This window comes from Aedes albopictus, chromosome 1 (assembly GCF_035046485.1).
Source record: "Aedes albopictus strain Foshan chromosome 1, AalbF5, whole genome shotgun sequence".
NCBI lineage: Eukaryota > Metazoa > Arthropoda > Insecta > Diptera > Culicidae > Aedes > Aedes albopictus.
This window is the reverse complement of record NC_085136.1, coordinates 120,709,310-120,724,603: the sequence shown is the minus strand read 5'-3', so window position 1 is coordinate 120,724,603 and position 15,294 is coordinate 120,709,310. Positions and strand designations below refer to the sequence as shown.

The window sequence follows — 15,294 nt, the reverse complement described above, 5'->3', positions numbered from 1 at the left end:
AATAGCATAGCCGACCGTACACATCCTGGGTTGGCTGTCGATAGAGACGTTTAATTCGCCAGAGAAGATGCCTGGGGCTTGGCAAACATTTCATTGAACGACCTCTTTGTTCAACACCTGGTCAGGTCCTTACGATCAGCGGGAAGGGGGAGGAAATGTTGATTAGATCCACTCAGATCTACTCAGAATATGTCCAAGAACTTGGGCAACTTCATAGGTATCTGGAGTTGGAACCTAGTTAAAGACGGAAATGCCCAAAAAAAACTGTAATTTCTTGGTAGCAAAATAACACTTTCCACAACTTCTGCTTCCAAACATTATTTTATTTTACAATGCATGCCAACCAGCATATCCCTTTCGTCACGAACCAGCACAATTTTGCTGTTGAGCGATATTGGTTTTGCACAGTGAAGAGAATTGTCAGACAAAAGAGGCCCAAAACAAGCAACAAAGAAGACGTAGCGATTACTCTTTATCCCAACTGGTAACAAATAATGACATGATCTCGAAAATGTTTGTTGCAGACAAAATGGAAGCTTAATTTGTTGCGAACTTTTCAACTCGTGAATAATCAATTATTACTAACCCAAATTCGAAACTTTTTGATGATACATCTTCAGCAGCGTTGCAGTGTTTACCGACTCGAAGTTACCGCTCGAAAATTACAATGCAAGGCATAAAAATCTCTAAACTCGTGGTGAACGATCTTTGTCCTATTCTGTTCAAGTTGGGACAAACGTATGTCGCATTGGGTAGAATGTCGCAACAAATTCAGGTTACGACATTGTCGTTATTGTTGCGCGATGGTTGAATTTTGATTCACTGGTTTTGCATATTTTTTTCATCTGTTTAGACTGACTCGATAATTCAGCCATTACTTATACTTGTATGTTTTAATTACGCTAACTTTTGTTTACGTTGCCTGTGAGATTTACCACAACAATTTAAACAAAAAGTGGGCAAACCGTAAAACATGAAAAAAGTTTTATCTGTCGCATATTTTTTATTTCCGATTTATCTAGGTAGTCAAAGCTAGAAATCGAAAGATAAAGAGTAGTTCTTTTAAATGAGGGGAAGTAATTGTTGTTTTGTTGGAAAATCTAAGAGTTCTGGAGAGTCAAAGTTGAGCCATTTGTATGGAGATTTCACTTTTGTTGCCCTCCGTCCCGAAAGGGATATCAATGGATCTGAATTGAATAGAGCATTCATTACACAGCGTAACAAAAAATAACTTTTTGTCTATCTCAAGAGCAAACTTATGTGTCTTCGAAGGATTTTGGGCCGCTGAATCCGAATCCGGGCTCAGATTTGCTCTAACACGTCACAATTTTGAGCTATACCTCATTTTATAGGGCAAAATATGCGATTTTGGGCTTTTTTGACTGCAAGCCATTAAGCAAGGAAATATTTTTTTTAAGCAATCAAAAGGTTAATTGGTCAATTAACATCTCAATTAACGACTCATGCAAAATATTTCGTTTTACCAAATCGAATTTGATAGTTTTAAGCGATTTATGATAGGTACGATATTTCCCATACAAGTCATTCTCCAAAAGTTGCATGCAAGTTTTCATACTAACATAAAATGCTTAAATCTATCAAATTTGATTAGGTAAAACGAAATATTTTGCATGAGTCGTTAATTTAGATGTTAAATGACCAATTAACCTTTTGATTGCTTTAAAAAAATATTTCCAAGCTTAATGGCTTGCAGTCAAAAAAGCCCAAAATCGCATATTTTGCCCTATAAATTGAGATATAGCTCAAAATTGTGACGTGTTGGAGCAAAACTGAGCCCGGATTCGGATTCAGTGACCCAAAATCCTCCGGAGACACATAAGTTTGCTCTTGAGACAAAAAAATGTTGCGCTGTGTTATTGAACTTCTGATCTTTTTACTCCGATAAAATTAAGAAACAGAGCGTAACGCGACACCTTTGAACGAAGTTCAAAAATCATGGTGAAACGCCGGAACGAACGATCCGCTAGAAGGAGTGGCCACCAGCTGTCTTGGCTAGGATGACACAAGCGAAGCTTGCAGGGCTGGTAGCGATCAGGTGGCAAAATAATAGTGACTTTAGTGACCAAAATTAGAGAGTTTCAGTTGTGCCTGGAAAAGTGAATAAAGCGGTAAAAGGAATTAAATTTAATATTAATTGTATGAGAAGAAATGCCTTATCGACTGTTAAACATGTTGAAATACAAAATGAAAGAATGTTGCAAGAATGCAAAATAATCACAATACCATGAGGTTAGTTTGTATGACGGAATAACAAAAGCTAGAATTAAGAAGATTGAGGGGGATGGTAACTGTTTGATACGGGCACTAATTGACCAGTTGAGAGGAACAATAGAAAACCATCAGGTTACAAATCAGGAGATTCAGAATAGAGACAAATACAAAACATTACTGATAGAAAGTTTAGAGGAGGAAGGTTTCGATAAATTTATATAAATTCAAGTGTAAGAAAAATGGGTGTTTGGCTTGGGTACGAGGTGATAGTTGCGGTGAGCGAAATGTATGATAGAAATATAATAGTTTACCAAGATGATAAACCTGATATAGTTATCGCCGGAAGTGAAAGAAGAGAGGAAGGAACACTTACAATTTTTTACATCAGAACTTAGAAAGAAGGAGCTAAGAATTTATGAAAGCGTGTTTCAGGGAAGAATTCAATTGCTCTAGAAGCAAGTACACATAAAAGTGTCTCCAATGCCAATCAAAGGGTTGTGACCCACAGAGGTCCAATTTTGAGAAAAGCTGGCATAAACTCAATTTTTGAACATGTTTTATATGGGATACAGTATATTGAACATTCATTCATAATACCAGGAGCACTAACTGGCATTTAAAAAAAAGGAAATATTGATTTTATATCTTGTTACAGCACTAAATAGCTGCTAATGGAAAAAGTGCTGAATTTTCGATAAAGAACACAAACAAGTTCAACCACTACAAAAATCTATTGATATAAGTAATACAAATGCTTTCAAAAGTTTATTTATAAGTTCTTGGGTATATCAGGTATCTGCAATGGAGTAAGCAAAAACAAAATATCACTTCACTCATCAAAATAACACTTTTGGCTTTAAAATTGACATTACATGTCATTAGTACGAAAAATTCTTACAGTTCGACTTCAAAGTGTCTTACAAATCGCTCCCCGCTACTCCCCGCGGGGAGATTCCGTTCAAATGCACGTTTATGTATGCAGAATCGGTTAAAGAAAAATGCAACTGCCAAGAGCTGCCAAAACAATAGCGCCATGATGATATGTGTATAGTAAAATTGTATGAAAAACATCAATTTTATTCGGATTTTGTTCGAATAAATGGACAAAAAATGAAAATGCTTTTAAAATGAAATTGAGCGCTAAATCATGTTCCAATACACTCATATAGGCTAAAACTAGTAGACTACTATGATTTGGCTATTTTTGGCTATTTTGTAGCAGCCTTACAGGAGGTTAATGTATTGGGACAGTTGGTTGAGACGAGGAATTATGAGTGGACATCATCATTAAAAATACCAAATAAGTGTAGGGGCCTAGCATTTATGATCCGTAAAAACTCAGACGTCACGTTGGGAGAGGTGAGAATAATCAGTAGTTCAATTATATCTGCAGAATTGGCGGTTGATAAAATAGGAAAAAATATTTTGGTAAATGTTCACTGTCCGAACAAATCAGTTGGTAACTTTTTATCCGATGTGGGTTCGTTGATTGGGAAGGATCATATTCGAAATAGATTGCTCGGAGATTTTAACGCGCAAATAGGTCGAGAGGATGTGGATGAAGAAGACAGAGATGTTGTAGGCGATAAGTTAGGGTTTGAGAGAAGCAAAGACAATGGGGAAGATTTGTGGCCAAATATCAAAACGGATCATAAGTTATTGATTGTTGGTTTGGTTTATGATGGCAAAAAAGTTAGTCAGAGGAAGCAGAAAAGAAAACTAGATTGCACGGCGCTGAAGTATGAGGTGATTAAGAAAAAATATTCTGAGATTTTAGAACAGCAGGTCAACGAAAAGGATGAAGAAGCTGGGAAAGATATACACGAGGAATATAAAGAGATAGCAGAAAAGATGAAGGTAGCGGTAGATGAAGCGTTGACATCAGCAAAAGCTCCTCTAACCCCGAAAAGAAAATCAGCATTAGGAAGATTAAACAAAGCCTTGAAGTTATGGAAAAAACATCCAGATTTGTTACCGTATAAATGGGAAGTGCAGAACAGGAAAGAGGAATTCCAATTGGCACAGAGAGATCGTAGAGAGAAAACAATAAGGAATTTTTATAGAGACCTAAATGATTTCGAAGTTGGAGTTAGAATAAGAAAAACGTACAATTTCTTGAGAGAGTACGTAAAAAAGAGGACTAGGAAAAATGCCTATATTCCCACAAGATTATGAAATGAGGTGTTGAAGGAGAGTGAAGGACCTAGCATTTCATTCGTAGAAGAAAATGATACCTGCCCTCTGACAAAGCCACCTTCTGAAGAGAAAATGTTCTCAACCATTTGGAAGTCATGTAATGGGAAATCAGCGGGCCAGACGGAATTCAAATAGAAATGATTAAGTATGCGGATGAGGAAACTTTTAATAGATTAGTAACTTTATGGCAAAGAATGTGGTTAGAAAATGTAATGCCTAAATACCTTTCTTGTTGAAATCAAATTCCGATCCCCAAGGTTAGTTAGTTAGTTGGAAGATTTCAGGAGGATTAGTTTATGTAATGTAATTTATAAGCCTTATGCTAAACTAGCTGACCCTACGTGGCTAGCCACGTTTTCACAATTCCGAGAATTGTCTCAACGGCTTCATGTTAAAACGTTTGATATGCGTTTTAAGTTTATCTTCAACTTTATTCACAAACTATATTTATTCCTCTGAAGTGTTCTAGAATATCCTACTACCTTCTTCGTATTTTTCTGGCAGGTTCGTCCGAATTCAATACGATATTTTTCATGCTATATATTCGAGCATGTTATTGGTTTGATTCTTACGAGGAATGTTCGAATGTTTAAATCTTTGATTTCATCTTCTGATTCTCACAGGAATATTCCTTAAATTTATTCGTATTCGGAACAGATAGCTTCAAAATATTCCATTCTTTTTCAAAAATGTTTAGTGATTGTATTTTTATTCATCAAAGAATGTTTTGGAATATTACAAAACCATGCGTGTCTTTATCTTCTTATCCCAGGAAAGTTCCAGAAATTTCTTAAAAGTCTAAAAACTAAAAAAGAAGTTCAAAAAATTCAATTTATATGTCTCATCATTCCTTCGAAATATATCCTGGTTTTTGGAAAATTCGGAAATTTCTTCCAATTGTGAAAAGAAAGCATATTTGATTCATTCCTCCGAAGAGTGTTCTAGAATATTGTTGAACTTGTTTTTCATCTTCTTGGTAAGCTCCAGAAGTTTTTATTATCCAATCTGAGAACTTCCGAATATTCCATTATGCTTGGAAACCTCTCGAACATTTGTAAAAAAAGTTCTGGAACTGTTTTTAGAACCACATCTTCCTTCCTATTTTTGCTTTTTCTTCTTATTCCTTTTTCTCTGCTTCATGGGATTTTATATATATAACTAGCTAGCCACGTTTTCGCAATTCCGAGAATTGTCTTAATGGCTTAATGTTAAAAAGTTTGATTTGCGCTTTAAGTTTATCTTCAACTTAATTCAGAAACTATGTTTATTCCTCTTAAGTGTTCTAGAATATCCTACTACCTCCTTCGTCTTTGTCTGGCAGGTTCGTCCGTATATGTTTATTCATTCCTTCGAAATATATCCTAGAATATCTTCTTTTCCTTGCTTTGGAAAGTTCGGAAATTTCTTCCAATTATGAAAAGAAAGCATATTTAATTAATTCCTTCGAAAAATGTTCTAGAATATTCTAGAAACTTGTTTTTTATCTTCTTGGCAAGCTCCAGAAGTTTTTTGCTATCTAATCGAATATTCCATTATGCTTGGAAACCTCTCAAACATTTGTAAAAAAAAAGAAAAATCTCGAGCACTCGTGGAAAGTTCTGGAACAGTTTTTAAAACCTCATCTTCCTTCCTATTTTTTTTTTTGCTTTTTCTTCTCCTTATTCTGTTTTCTTTAGTTTATACAATACTATTTCCACCATACCACTATACATCAAATATATCAGTGAAAGTGTGACGGGAGGACAGATAGACAACTCCGGGTTTTATTTCACGCAGCCCTATTTTGATGCACCTGTTTTTGATCTTCTAACATAAATTAAGAAAAATTTTATCCATCAAGGAGATTCTTGAAACTTCTAGAATAACAATTGAAAAAGCTTCTCCTCAGAAGCCAGTGTATCAATAAATATGTGAAACATTTCACTCAGCATTGAACTTATCAGAAGCGCCAGGATTTTTCATATCATGTATCTACTGTTTAACCGTAGACAACTGCTGTAGGGTTTTTGTCTATTGAATGGGAGAATGTTCTAGAATTCAAAAACGCCTGGAAGTATACTTCCAAGTACACACCTCGAAAATTTAAGAAGTTTGATACTCCAGAACATTCCAGAACGTTTTTTTTCAGAAACTTTCACTAAATTCCAGATAGTTTTCGAAAGTATTAAGCAAAGCATTTTGATGTTCCACAACATTATATATATCTGAAAAGTCCAATAACTTCCAGAAATTTCTCGAAATTTTTAAAAGTTTTATATAGCTATGGTGAAACATTTCAATGAAATATTTCAAAGCGTTACGGACAGACAGACAGACAGACAGACAACGCTGGGATTTTATATATATATGATGTGTAAAAAATAGTCTAAGGGAATTTACCGGTGATTCAGGCCTTCATCAAGCGGCATTCACAGAAGGAAGGCCAACAGATGATCATATTTTCATTACACACAGAATAATGAAGGAGTATTGGAATGGAGGAGAACAGTTGTACATATTTAGCATCACTGGACATCAAAAAGGCATTCGATAATGTTAAAATAGAAAAAATCAGAGATGTGTTGTTAGACTTGAATGTTCCTATTATTGATAGGGTTCTGTTATGTTTGAAAGAAGACAGGGCAAAAGTTAAATGGCAAAATCAATTTTCTGAAGAGGTTAATAGAGGAAAGGGCATTAAGCAAGGGGGTCCCTTATTCACATTTTTGTTTAATTTAGTTATGCAGAAAATTTTCAAAGATGTAGTTGAAGTTGTGCCTGAACTTAAGCTGTTGGATATGGGACTTCTAGAACTACCCTTGATATTAGTTTTCGCCGATGATGTGCTTATTATAGCTAGAACTCGAAAGGAATTAGAAATGATTGTGAAAGCGTTAGAGGATTGCTTACCAACAGTTGGCTTGGAAATTAATGAACAAAAAAGTCACGTCATAATTAGAGCTCCAAACAAAAAAGGTGATACCTATGCCAGATACAATTAGATTAAACAATAATGTGTACAAAACGTACAAAACGCTCAGATATCTAGATATAACTCTAACTGAAGATTTAAATAGGCCAGTGACAGTAAAACAAAGATGTATTAATGCTGTTAAAGCATCAAAAATTGTAATTGATTTTTGCAAGCAATTTAAGCCGTCTTGGGAAATAGCTAAACTAATATATAACACAGTAATTTCACCAGCACTATTATATGGTACAAAAGTTTCAAAAATGACTAAAAGGAGCAGGAAACAATTAGCTAAATATGAGAAAATGATAGTCAAAAGTATTTGGAACAATTGTAGAAAAGAAATTGGGGTAAGATAAATTATTTAAAATATAAAGAAAGCGTTAAACGGTAAAACAATAAACCGGAGAATAAGAGTGAGTAGGATAAGTTATTATGGGCACATTAAAAGAAGACCACAAAACCATCCATTAAAAATAGCTTACAAGTTCAAATTAAACAGAAAAAATGAGGGAAGGCCCAGTTATACGTGGAAAGACTCATTAAATCAAGATTTAAAAAGGTCCTCCTCTCTTCTCTCTCTCTCCTCTTCTTGGCGTAACGTCCTCACTGGGACAAAGCCTGTTTCTCAGCTTAGTGTTCAATGAGCACTTCCACAGTTTTTAACTGAGAGCTTCCTCTGCCAATGACCATTTTGCATGTGTATATCGTGTGGCAGGCACGAAGATACTCTATGCCCAAGGAAGTCAAGAAAATTTCCTTTACGAAAAGATCCTGGACCGACCGGGAATCGAACCCGTCACCCTCAGCATGGTCATGTTGAATACCCGTGCGTTTACCGCCTCGGCTATATGGGCCCTTTTAAAAGGTATAGAGGTATAAATAGGGAAGCAAAAGGCAGAAGAAATTTACAAACAGGATGAGAATGAAAGTTCAGATGGGGATGATGATGACAATTAAGAGGAAAAGCAAAAATAAAAACCAAATGATAATAAGGAGAAAATCCGATAGACTGATAAAGATGAAACAGGATATTAAAGAGTTGCAAATAATTTAATTATATATTTATTGACACATCTAATTATTTATTTATATACTTATTTAATTATTTATTTATTTATTTGATTATTTAATTATATAGTTATTTATTTATCTATTTAATTGCTTTTGAATATTTCATTAAATCAGTTGTGTAGTCACACATTATTGTGATAATTATCCTGTTTTATCTTATTATGTAGTTGTATCAATTGGATGTCATTTGTTGGACTATTTTTATATGTGAATTAGGTTTTTTACAAAAAAATGCATGCTTTTTTTTTAACTGTATTAACGAGATTTTTAGCCCTAGGCTAGTTCATCTCGCAAAAAAAAAAATGCATGCTCTCTTCTCTCTTGATAATTGTAACTGTTTGTTTGCAGTATGAAACAAATATTTAAAGATTCAGTAAGTATTAGAATTATATAGAAAATAATTGCTGCAGATGTAAAAATATTTCAACAGTTATAGGCAAAATTCACTAGAATTCGGTAAGCTGAAAGATATATGGTAAAATAAGTAAAACAATGAACAAAAATAAGCTGGGAATTGGGTAGGATTGGAAGAACGAGCAGATTCCGTAAAAACTTCAAAAGGTTTAAGTTGTTAGCAGGATGATACATAATTAAAATAAATACACGATGAAGGAATACTGTAGATAATGCTTAGCACTGCAAACTGAGGCTTAAAAACATATCACATTTATAGAAAGAGTGCTAGAAAATTGTATGATGGAGAGAGATAAGAAGAGATATTAAGTGTATTCCACAGGTTGAATAAAAGGATCCAATTCTACAAGATGTGCGAAGTGGACATGATTAGTGGTAGACATAATGGTAAGGTAAGATAGTTAACAACAATTGATATGTTCACAAAATTCAATCAATCAGGGGGGATAGGGAGGGTATTAAGCTTATTGCAGAGTGGATGAGGGAGTCATGGTGGGCCTGGTTATTCACGGAGGTTATCGCTCTATGATCAATATTTTTGAATATTGATCATAGTTGATGATGTCTTCCAACATTCTGCGATAAGTTTGACGCACCCTTTTAGTTACAAACCGCCAGACGGAAATCTTAATATGTACTGCGAGGTGTTGGATGCTGGGATAGGAACATTTTGTTGGAAGGAGATTCTCTGCGCTTGAAGTGGATTGCGCAATTGTCAAAGTACAAATGGGTCCACACTCCCTTTTGGCCCTTGATACAACAAAATTGGGAATATACTGACTGTCCAACATCTTGATCTGGCTATTAAGAGGAACCGTACGACATGGCAAGTCCTGCACTGCCGGTGGACGCATAAATGTCCCATGTGCAAAAACACACAATCGAGAAAATCGCGTCCAAAGTTCGAAAAAAGTAAATTGTCTCAACTATGAAGTATAAGTGGAGAATCGTGTTCTAACATCAACCAATTTTTAGTTTGAGTACTATTTTTTGTTTTAAAGCGATTTTATAGTTCCAAAGGATTTCCAATGAAACGTGACGCTTATGCGTCCACTTTTAAGAATGTTACATATCGGCCATGCATTTTTTCAACAATTTTCAGAACAAACTACCTATTTTTATTTACCCATATGATAGTACCCCACGATAAATGGTCATGGGCTGCAAAATCTCAATATTGCCAAAAATGCACATGGGACAAATATGCTTCCACCGGCAGTGCACTGGTGGTGGCTTTACATCACATCATTCTAACTGAGCCTTGCAGTCATACACCCACCACAGGAAGATCCATGTTAGTGTTCAGGGATTCATAAGATGTAACCGAGTGCCGGAAATTGCTTCCTTTCTTGATGACCCATTCGTATTGGCCCCGCAGGGACTGGTTGAATTGCTCCACTGTTACTTTATTCATTTCCTATAGGGCAAGGCACCAGGGTGGACTGTTATGAATTAGTAGTTCTAGGTCGCTCAGGCTTTTCAGGAATCGTTTGCATGTGTTGAAGCCGAAGCTGGAGTATTGTCGTTCTACTACGTCATTGCCACTACCATTACATTGATTTGATGCAATCAAAAGGTTAAAAAGGGTAAAAGTAGAACACGCGACTTGGAAGAACCAGTTATATGTATGTATATCAGATTTTGATTAGAATAATTAATCTAAATCCTGAAAACTATCAGTTCTACCAAGTTAGAATATCCAAAATTTTAAATTATAAATAAACGCGGCGAATTTCAAATTAAACTTTCATTAGGTATTTCGTCTTGCAGTGCAATAATATTAAAGAGTAGGTCGGATTCAATTTACGCTGTGAAACTGTTTCAAACATTAACAACCCTAAATATACGCATAGATCTTTGATTTTTATTGTGAGTAATCATAGAATATTTGTGCAACCCTAAAATATCTAAATAAACACCACTCACCTTCAGTTCCGCCGCAATGGCATTGATCTGCGGATTGTTCTTCAGCGTCTTGGCCCCCTGGGCAAACCGAATGGTTGACAGCGTCTCGCTCAGATCCTCCGGCATCGGGCTGACACAGGCCAGCAGCGTCAGATAGGAGTTCGAATTCAACGAATCCTGCAGCACCGTACTGAGAATACTGTCCCGATAGGGAATAACTTTGCTTCCAATGGAGAGTGCTTGCAGCACCTTTCCGATACTCAACAAACCCTGGTTGATGTGAACTCCTTCGGCTAGGGCCGCTCCTTGATGTCCAGTACGGCGAACTCCTTCCGACCCAGCCAAATCCACCAGATGCAGGGCGGAAACTATTTGCGTATCGTCATGCACCACCGAAGCGTGAATACTGAAAATGGCATGCGACCGCGAACTCAGTGTGTTCATTTTGGTCGGTCGAACGTGACGATTCTTGTTCCCTTCCAGCAGGATGTCCTGCGCTTGATTGGCCCGGGTCACTAGTTTTTTCGTTCCACCGTTGAATTTTAATCCCCTCGTATTGACCGGCTCGGCCGAATTATCCGACAACAGATCGTAAATCTTCTCGTTGTAAATTTCAATGAACGACACTTGAATCTCGTATTCCTCCTGATCCCGTGATTCCTTTAGCAGCTCGAACGTTTGATCCAACGCCCTCGTAATCATTCCCCGATTGATGTCGTGCGGTCCGCTGTGGTCCCACTGCAAACCCATCGTATAGGTCTTGCCGGTGCCAGTCTGCCCGTAAGCCAGCGCCGTACAGAAGAACCCATTAATCATCTTCACCACCAGCGGGCGAATCAACGCGTCATAAACCAGCGCCTGGGAGGATTCCGGCCGGAACACATAATCGAACGCAAACGGCCGTTCGTCCACAATCAAAATCTGATCATTCGCACTGTGGTGCTGAATAATACTTTCCACAGCTTCTTCATCCCCTCCGATGGGACGTTCGCGAATGGCAATCCGGACCGGTTCCAGCGCCTCACAGCTAGCGTCCGTTACGAGCTTCATCTTTCTACTTCTAATTTGCACTGACTGAAAACACCCACAAAAACACCGAAACTAAGCGAATATCCACTCTTTTTCTACACACGAACACTTTCAGTAACTACCCCGATTACAACAAATCACAAACTAACGAACGCGCTCCGGAAAATACTCAAATTTCCCGTAAAAATTCCATTTTTCGCGAAAAACCGTTCCGCCGATCGATCGGTAGATATTTTGTAAACAGTCAAAGCGAAATCAGTGGCACACGCTTCGAATCGCAAAGCAAAGCAAAACGAGAGCTGAGGGCGAAAATTCAAAATTTTTAACCGTCGATAAAAGTCGATGAAAGAGGGGTTCGGGTCGAATTACCGATCCCAGGGTTGTTGTTCGGTGAAATCGACATGCACGGAGAAAATTTAAACTCACGGTACATTTGAAAAGGAATTGTCCGTCGAATGTAAACCAAGTGAACAAAAAAGTGAAGATGAGATGAGATGAGATGAGATGAGATGAGATGAGATGAGATGAGATGAGATGAGATGAGATGGAAGACACACAAAGTAACATCATACAGAAAGATAGAGGTGCTGAACTTTCAAACTCATTGATCCGCTTATCACAGTAACTCAGCCCGTCATTCAATCCTTGTTTCAGTCTCTGCCAGGTTGCTCGATGTTTCTTAACAACCTACGTGAACCTTGCTTCACATAATATGGCTCAGGCCTGAAGTACAAAGGGTCAAATGACAAGGAAAGAACTCAAGAAACAACATTAGTTTGACACTGATGAAAATTCGATCGAGTCAAACATGCTGTTTGAGCATTGGTTTCTGTTTGGGCAATATTTGTATGGTAGCACTTTTTGAACAATAAACGCTAGGTTGCCATGTAACCTTAGCTTAAAATAGTTTAATCAAACTTACATCTCTCGCGCTTTGTAGCATGCGGGTGTAACTACAATGATCGATTTCTCTTCGTCGATTTTCTCTTTGGTTAATAACTTGGCCGGCAAATCATGTTTGGTTGTTTTTGTTGTTTTAGATGCTAGTCCTACTCGACCTTTAATGAAACACACCGAGAGATCATCCGAATATTGGTCATATTTCCCGGAATAATCCGAAGAGAAAATCGATGAAGAGAAATCGATCATTGTAGATACGCCTGTATGATAAAAACGCGAGATCTTGTTACTTTAATTTGAAGAAGAGAAATCAATTATTTAATTTTCTTTCGCCCATAAACCCAATCTAGATTGAGTTTGAGTAAGGGCGAAAGTAACATGAACGAGTTCTCTTCATCGACCCTCTCTTCTGCTAATTAAAGTGACAAGATGCAATTTCAATCGAACTTTTTTACACTTAGACGCGAGCTTAGATGCTAGGTTGCATTGCAACCTAGCGATTTATGATCAAAAAGTGCAACCATGCTTGCATATTGTCACTTTAATTTGAAGAAGAGAGAGTCGATGAAGAGAACTCGCTTATGCTACTATCGCCCTTATTTATACTCAATCTAGACTTTAATTTGAAGAAGAGAAATCGATATATATTCTAGATTGAGTTTAAATAAGGGCGAAAGTAACAAGAGAGAGTTCTCTTCATCGACTGTCTCTTCTGCAAATAAAAGTGACGAGATGCAAATTCAATCAAGCTTTTTTGCACTTAGACGCTAGATTGCATTGCAACCTAGCAATTTATGACCATAAAGTCGAAGACGGCTAATAACAAGACAGACATCTCCCCTCTTGCTCCATATACACTGAGAACTTCAAGCACACTAGCGCCGCGAACGACTCCCGGGAACAACATTATTAATAAGTGTGCGTGAGATGCTACAGCTTCCATGTACGTATTTGCAAGTACACGCACACAATCATGTTCAATGTTCCTGTGAATCGTTGAGGGCGTTTGAACCTTGTCGCCTGCGATAGGGTGGGAGCTGTCTGTCTTGTTATTAGCCGTCTTCGATAAAGTGCAACCATACTTTCATCTTGTTACTTTAATTTGAAGAAGAGAGAGTCGATGAAGAGAACTCTCTCATGTTACTTTCGCCCTTATTTAAACTCAATCTAGATATTACTTTCGCTTTATGCGAGGTATGCACTTCAAACGGAATCGCTCAAGTAATTTTCGTTCAGTGCATTATTTTTCCGTGACCGGAATGGTCAAGAAATTTAACACAGCAAGCCCCATTTGATTTGACATTTCGTTTCAGCTCCGTACTAGGATCCGGAATAAAGCGACGCTTTATTATTTCTTGAGCGATTCCTTGCCTGAATTTTCCACGCATCGAGATAGGCCAAGAAATTTCTTGCGATCTCCGTACTACCCATTAAACCTAAAGGGTAGTACGCACATGATAAGTACTGTGGAAAAAGATAGGCCAAGGAACGGTCAAGAAATGATTTCGCTGTTAGAATTTCTTGAGTGGTCCTCAGCTGGAAAGAAATGAAAACGCTCGTAACGCCTGCCGGGCAAATCAAATGGAGCTGTCACTTTTCGTTGCGGAAAAATATTCCGTTCAATTATTCCTCAAGGAAAAGTGACATTTAGGGTATTGGTTCCCATATTAAGCATGTGGCTCCCATTTTCATCCTACGAAAAACAAGGGATTGAAGCGCTATTTGTTTTGTTTCTTATTTTTGTATTTTTTGTTAGAAGTGAGCACCCATGAAAACAAAAAGAACGGAATCAATCGGTGCCGTAATCGCTTTTTTTCGAATAGGATGAACATGGGAGCGTGAGATTACTGATGGAACACATACCCTATTCCCATACTAATCAGTTGTCAAAATTTCTTTGGTAATTTGAGGGATTTTTTCTGGAGTGCTTTTCTTACCAGGTGCGTACTAGACTTAATCTAGAAATTATATTCGACCCTTAGAGCCGATGCACACGGGCGGCGCGTCGACGCAGCGTGCACGCAAGTGCGTCCTGAGTTACACGCAATCAAATGGGAGAATGCACACGACACCGCAACGCAACCGCACCGCTACCGCGCCGCACCGTGTGCGGCACGCAATGTCAACGCATGCCCCACAGGCACGCTGCGGCGACGCGCGTTGATTCACGCTGCGTGCACGCGCCGCCCGTGTGCATCGGCTCTTATGTGTACTGGCCTAAGACGTTTTCAAATGTTTGACGAGAAAATCGATGAACAGCATTTTACCGAACTGTCATAACCGTCACAATGAGCCATTTTACGAAGTGACAACAATGTTGATGATGATATTGGTTTTCACGGGTTATTGGACGCTACCTTCTGTCAAAATTCATTCATAAAATCGGTTCGTAAAATGGACTATTAACAAAACAAAACTGCAGAATCCATAGGGCACTGCATTGTTTTGATTTTGTATGGGATTTTGACGTTTCTTGGCCTTGTTGTTTACAAAATTTCAATAAGAGTGAAAGAGAAGGAGACAACTTCGTGCAGAGCCCTATAGGGAACTGCATGAAAATCTCCCCTTCTCTTTCACTCTAACAGAAATCTTGT

General features: G+C 37.6%; 1 protein-coding gene across 1 annotated transcript in view; it reads right to left on the bottom strand.

The window, feature by feature from the left end:
* The window catches only part of LOC109412994 (kinesin-related protein 5), a 50,601-nt gene extending 38,512 nt beyond the window's left edge, over positions 1–12,089 (bottom strand). Inside the window, exon 1 of the mRNA XM_019686656.3 lies at positions 10,793–12,089. Coding sequence (XP_019542201.3) covers positions 10,793–11,821 — 1,029 coding nt within the window. The 5' untranslated portion in view covers positions 11,822–12,089. The remainder of the gene's footprint in view (positions 1–10,792) is intronic.
* Between the last annotated feature and the right edge of the window lie 3,205 nt (positions 12,090–15,294).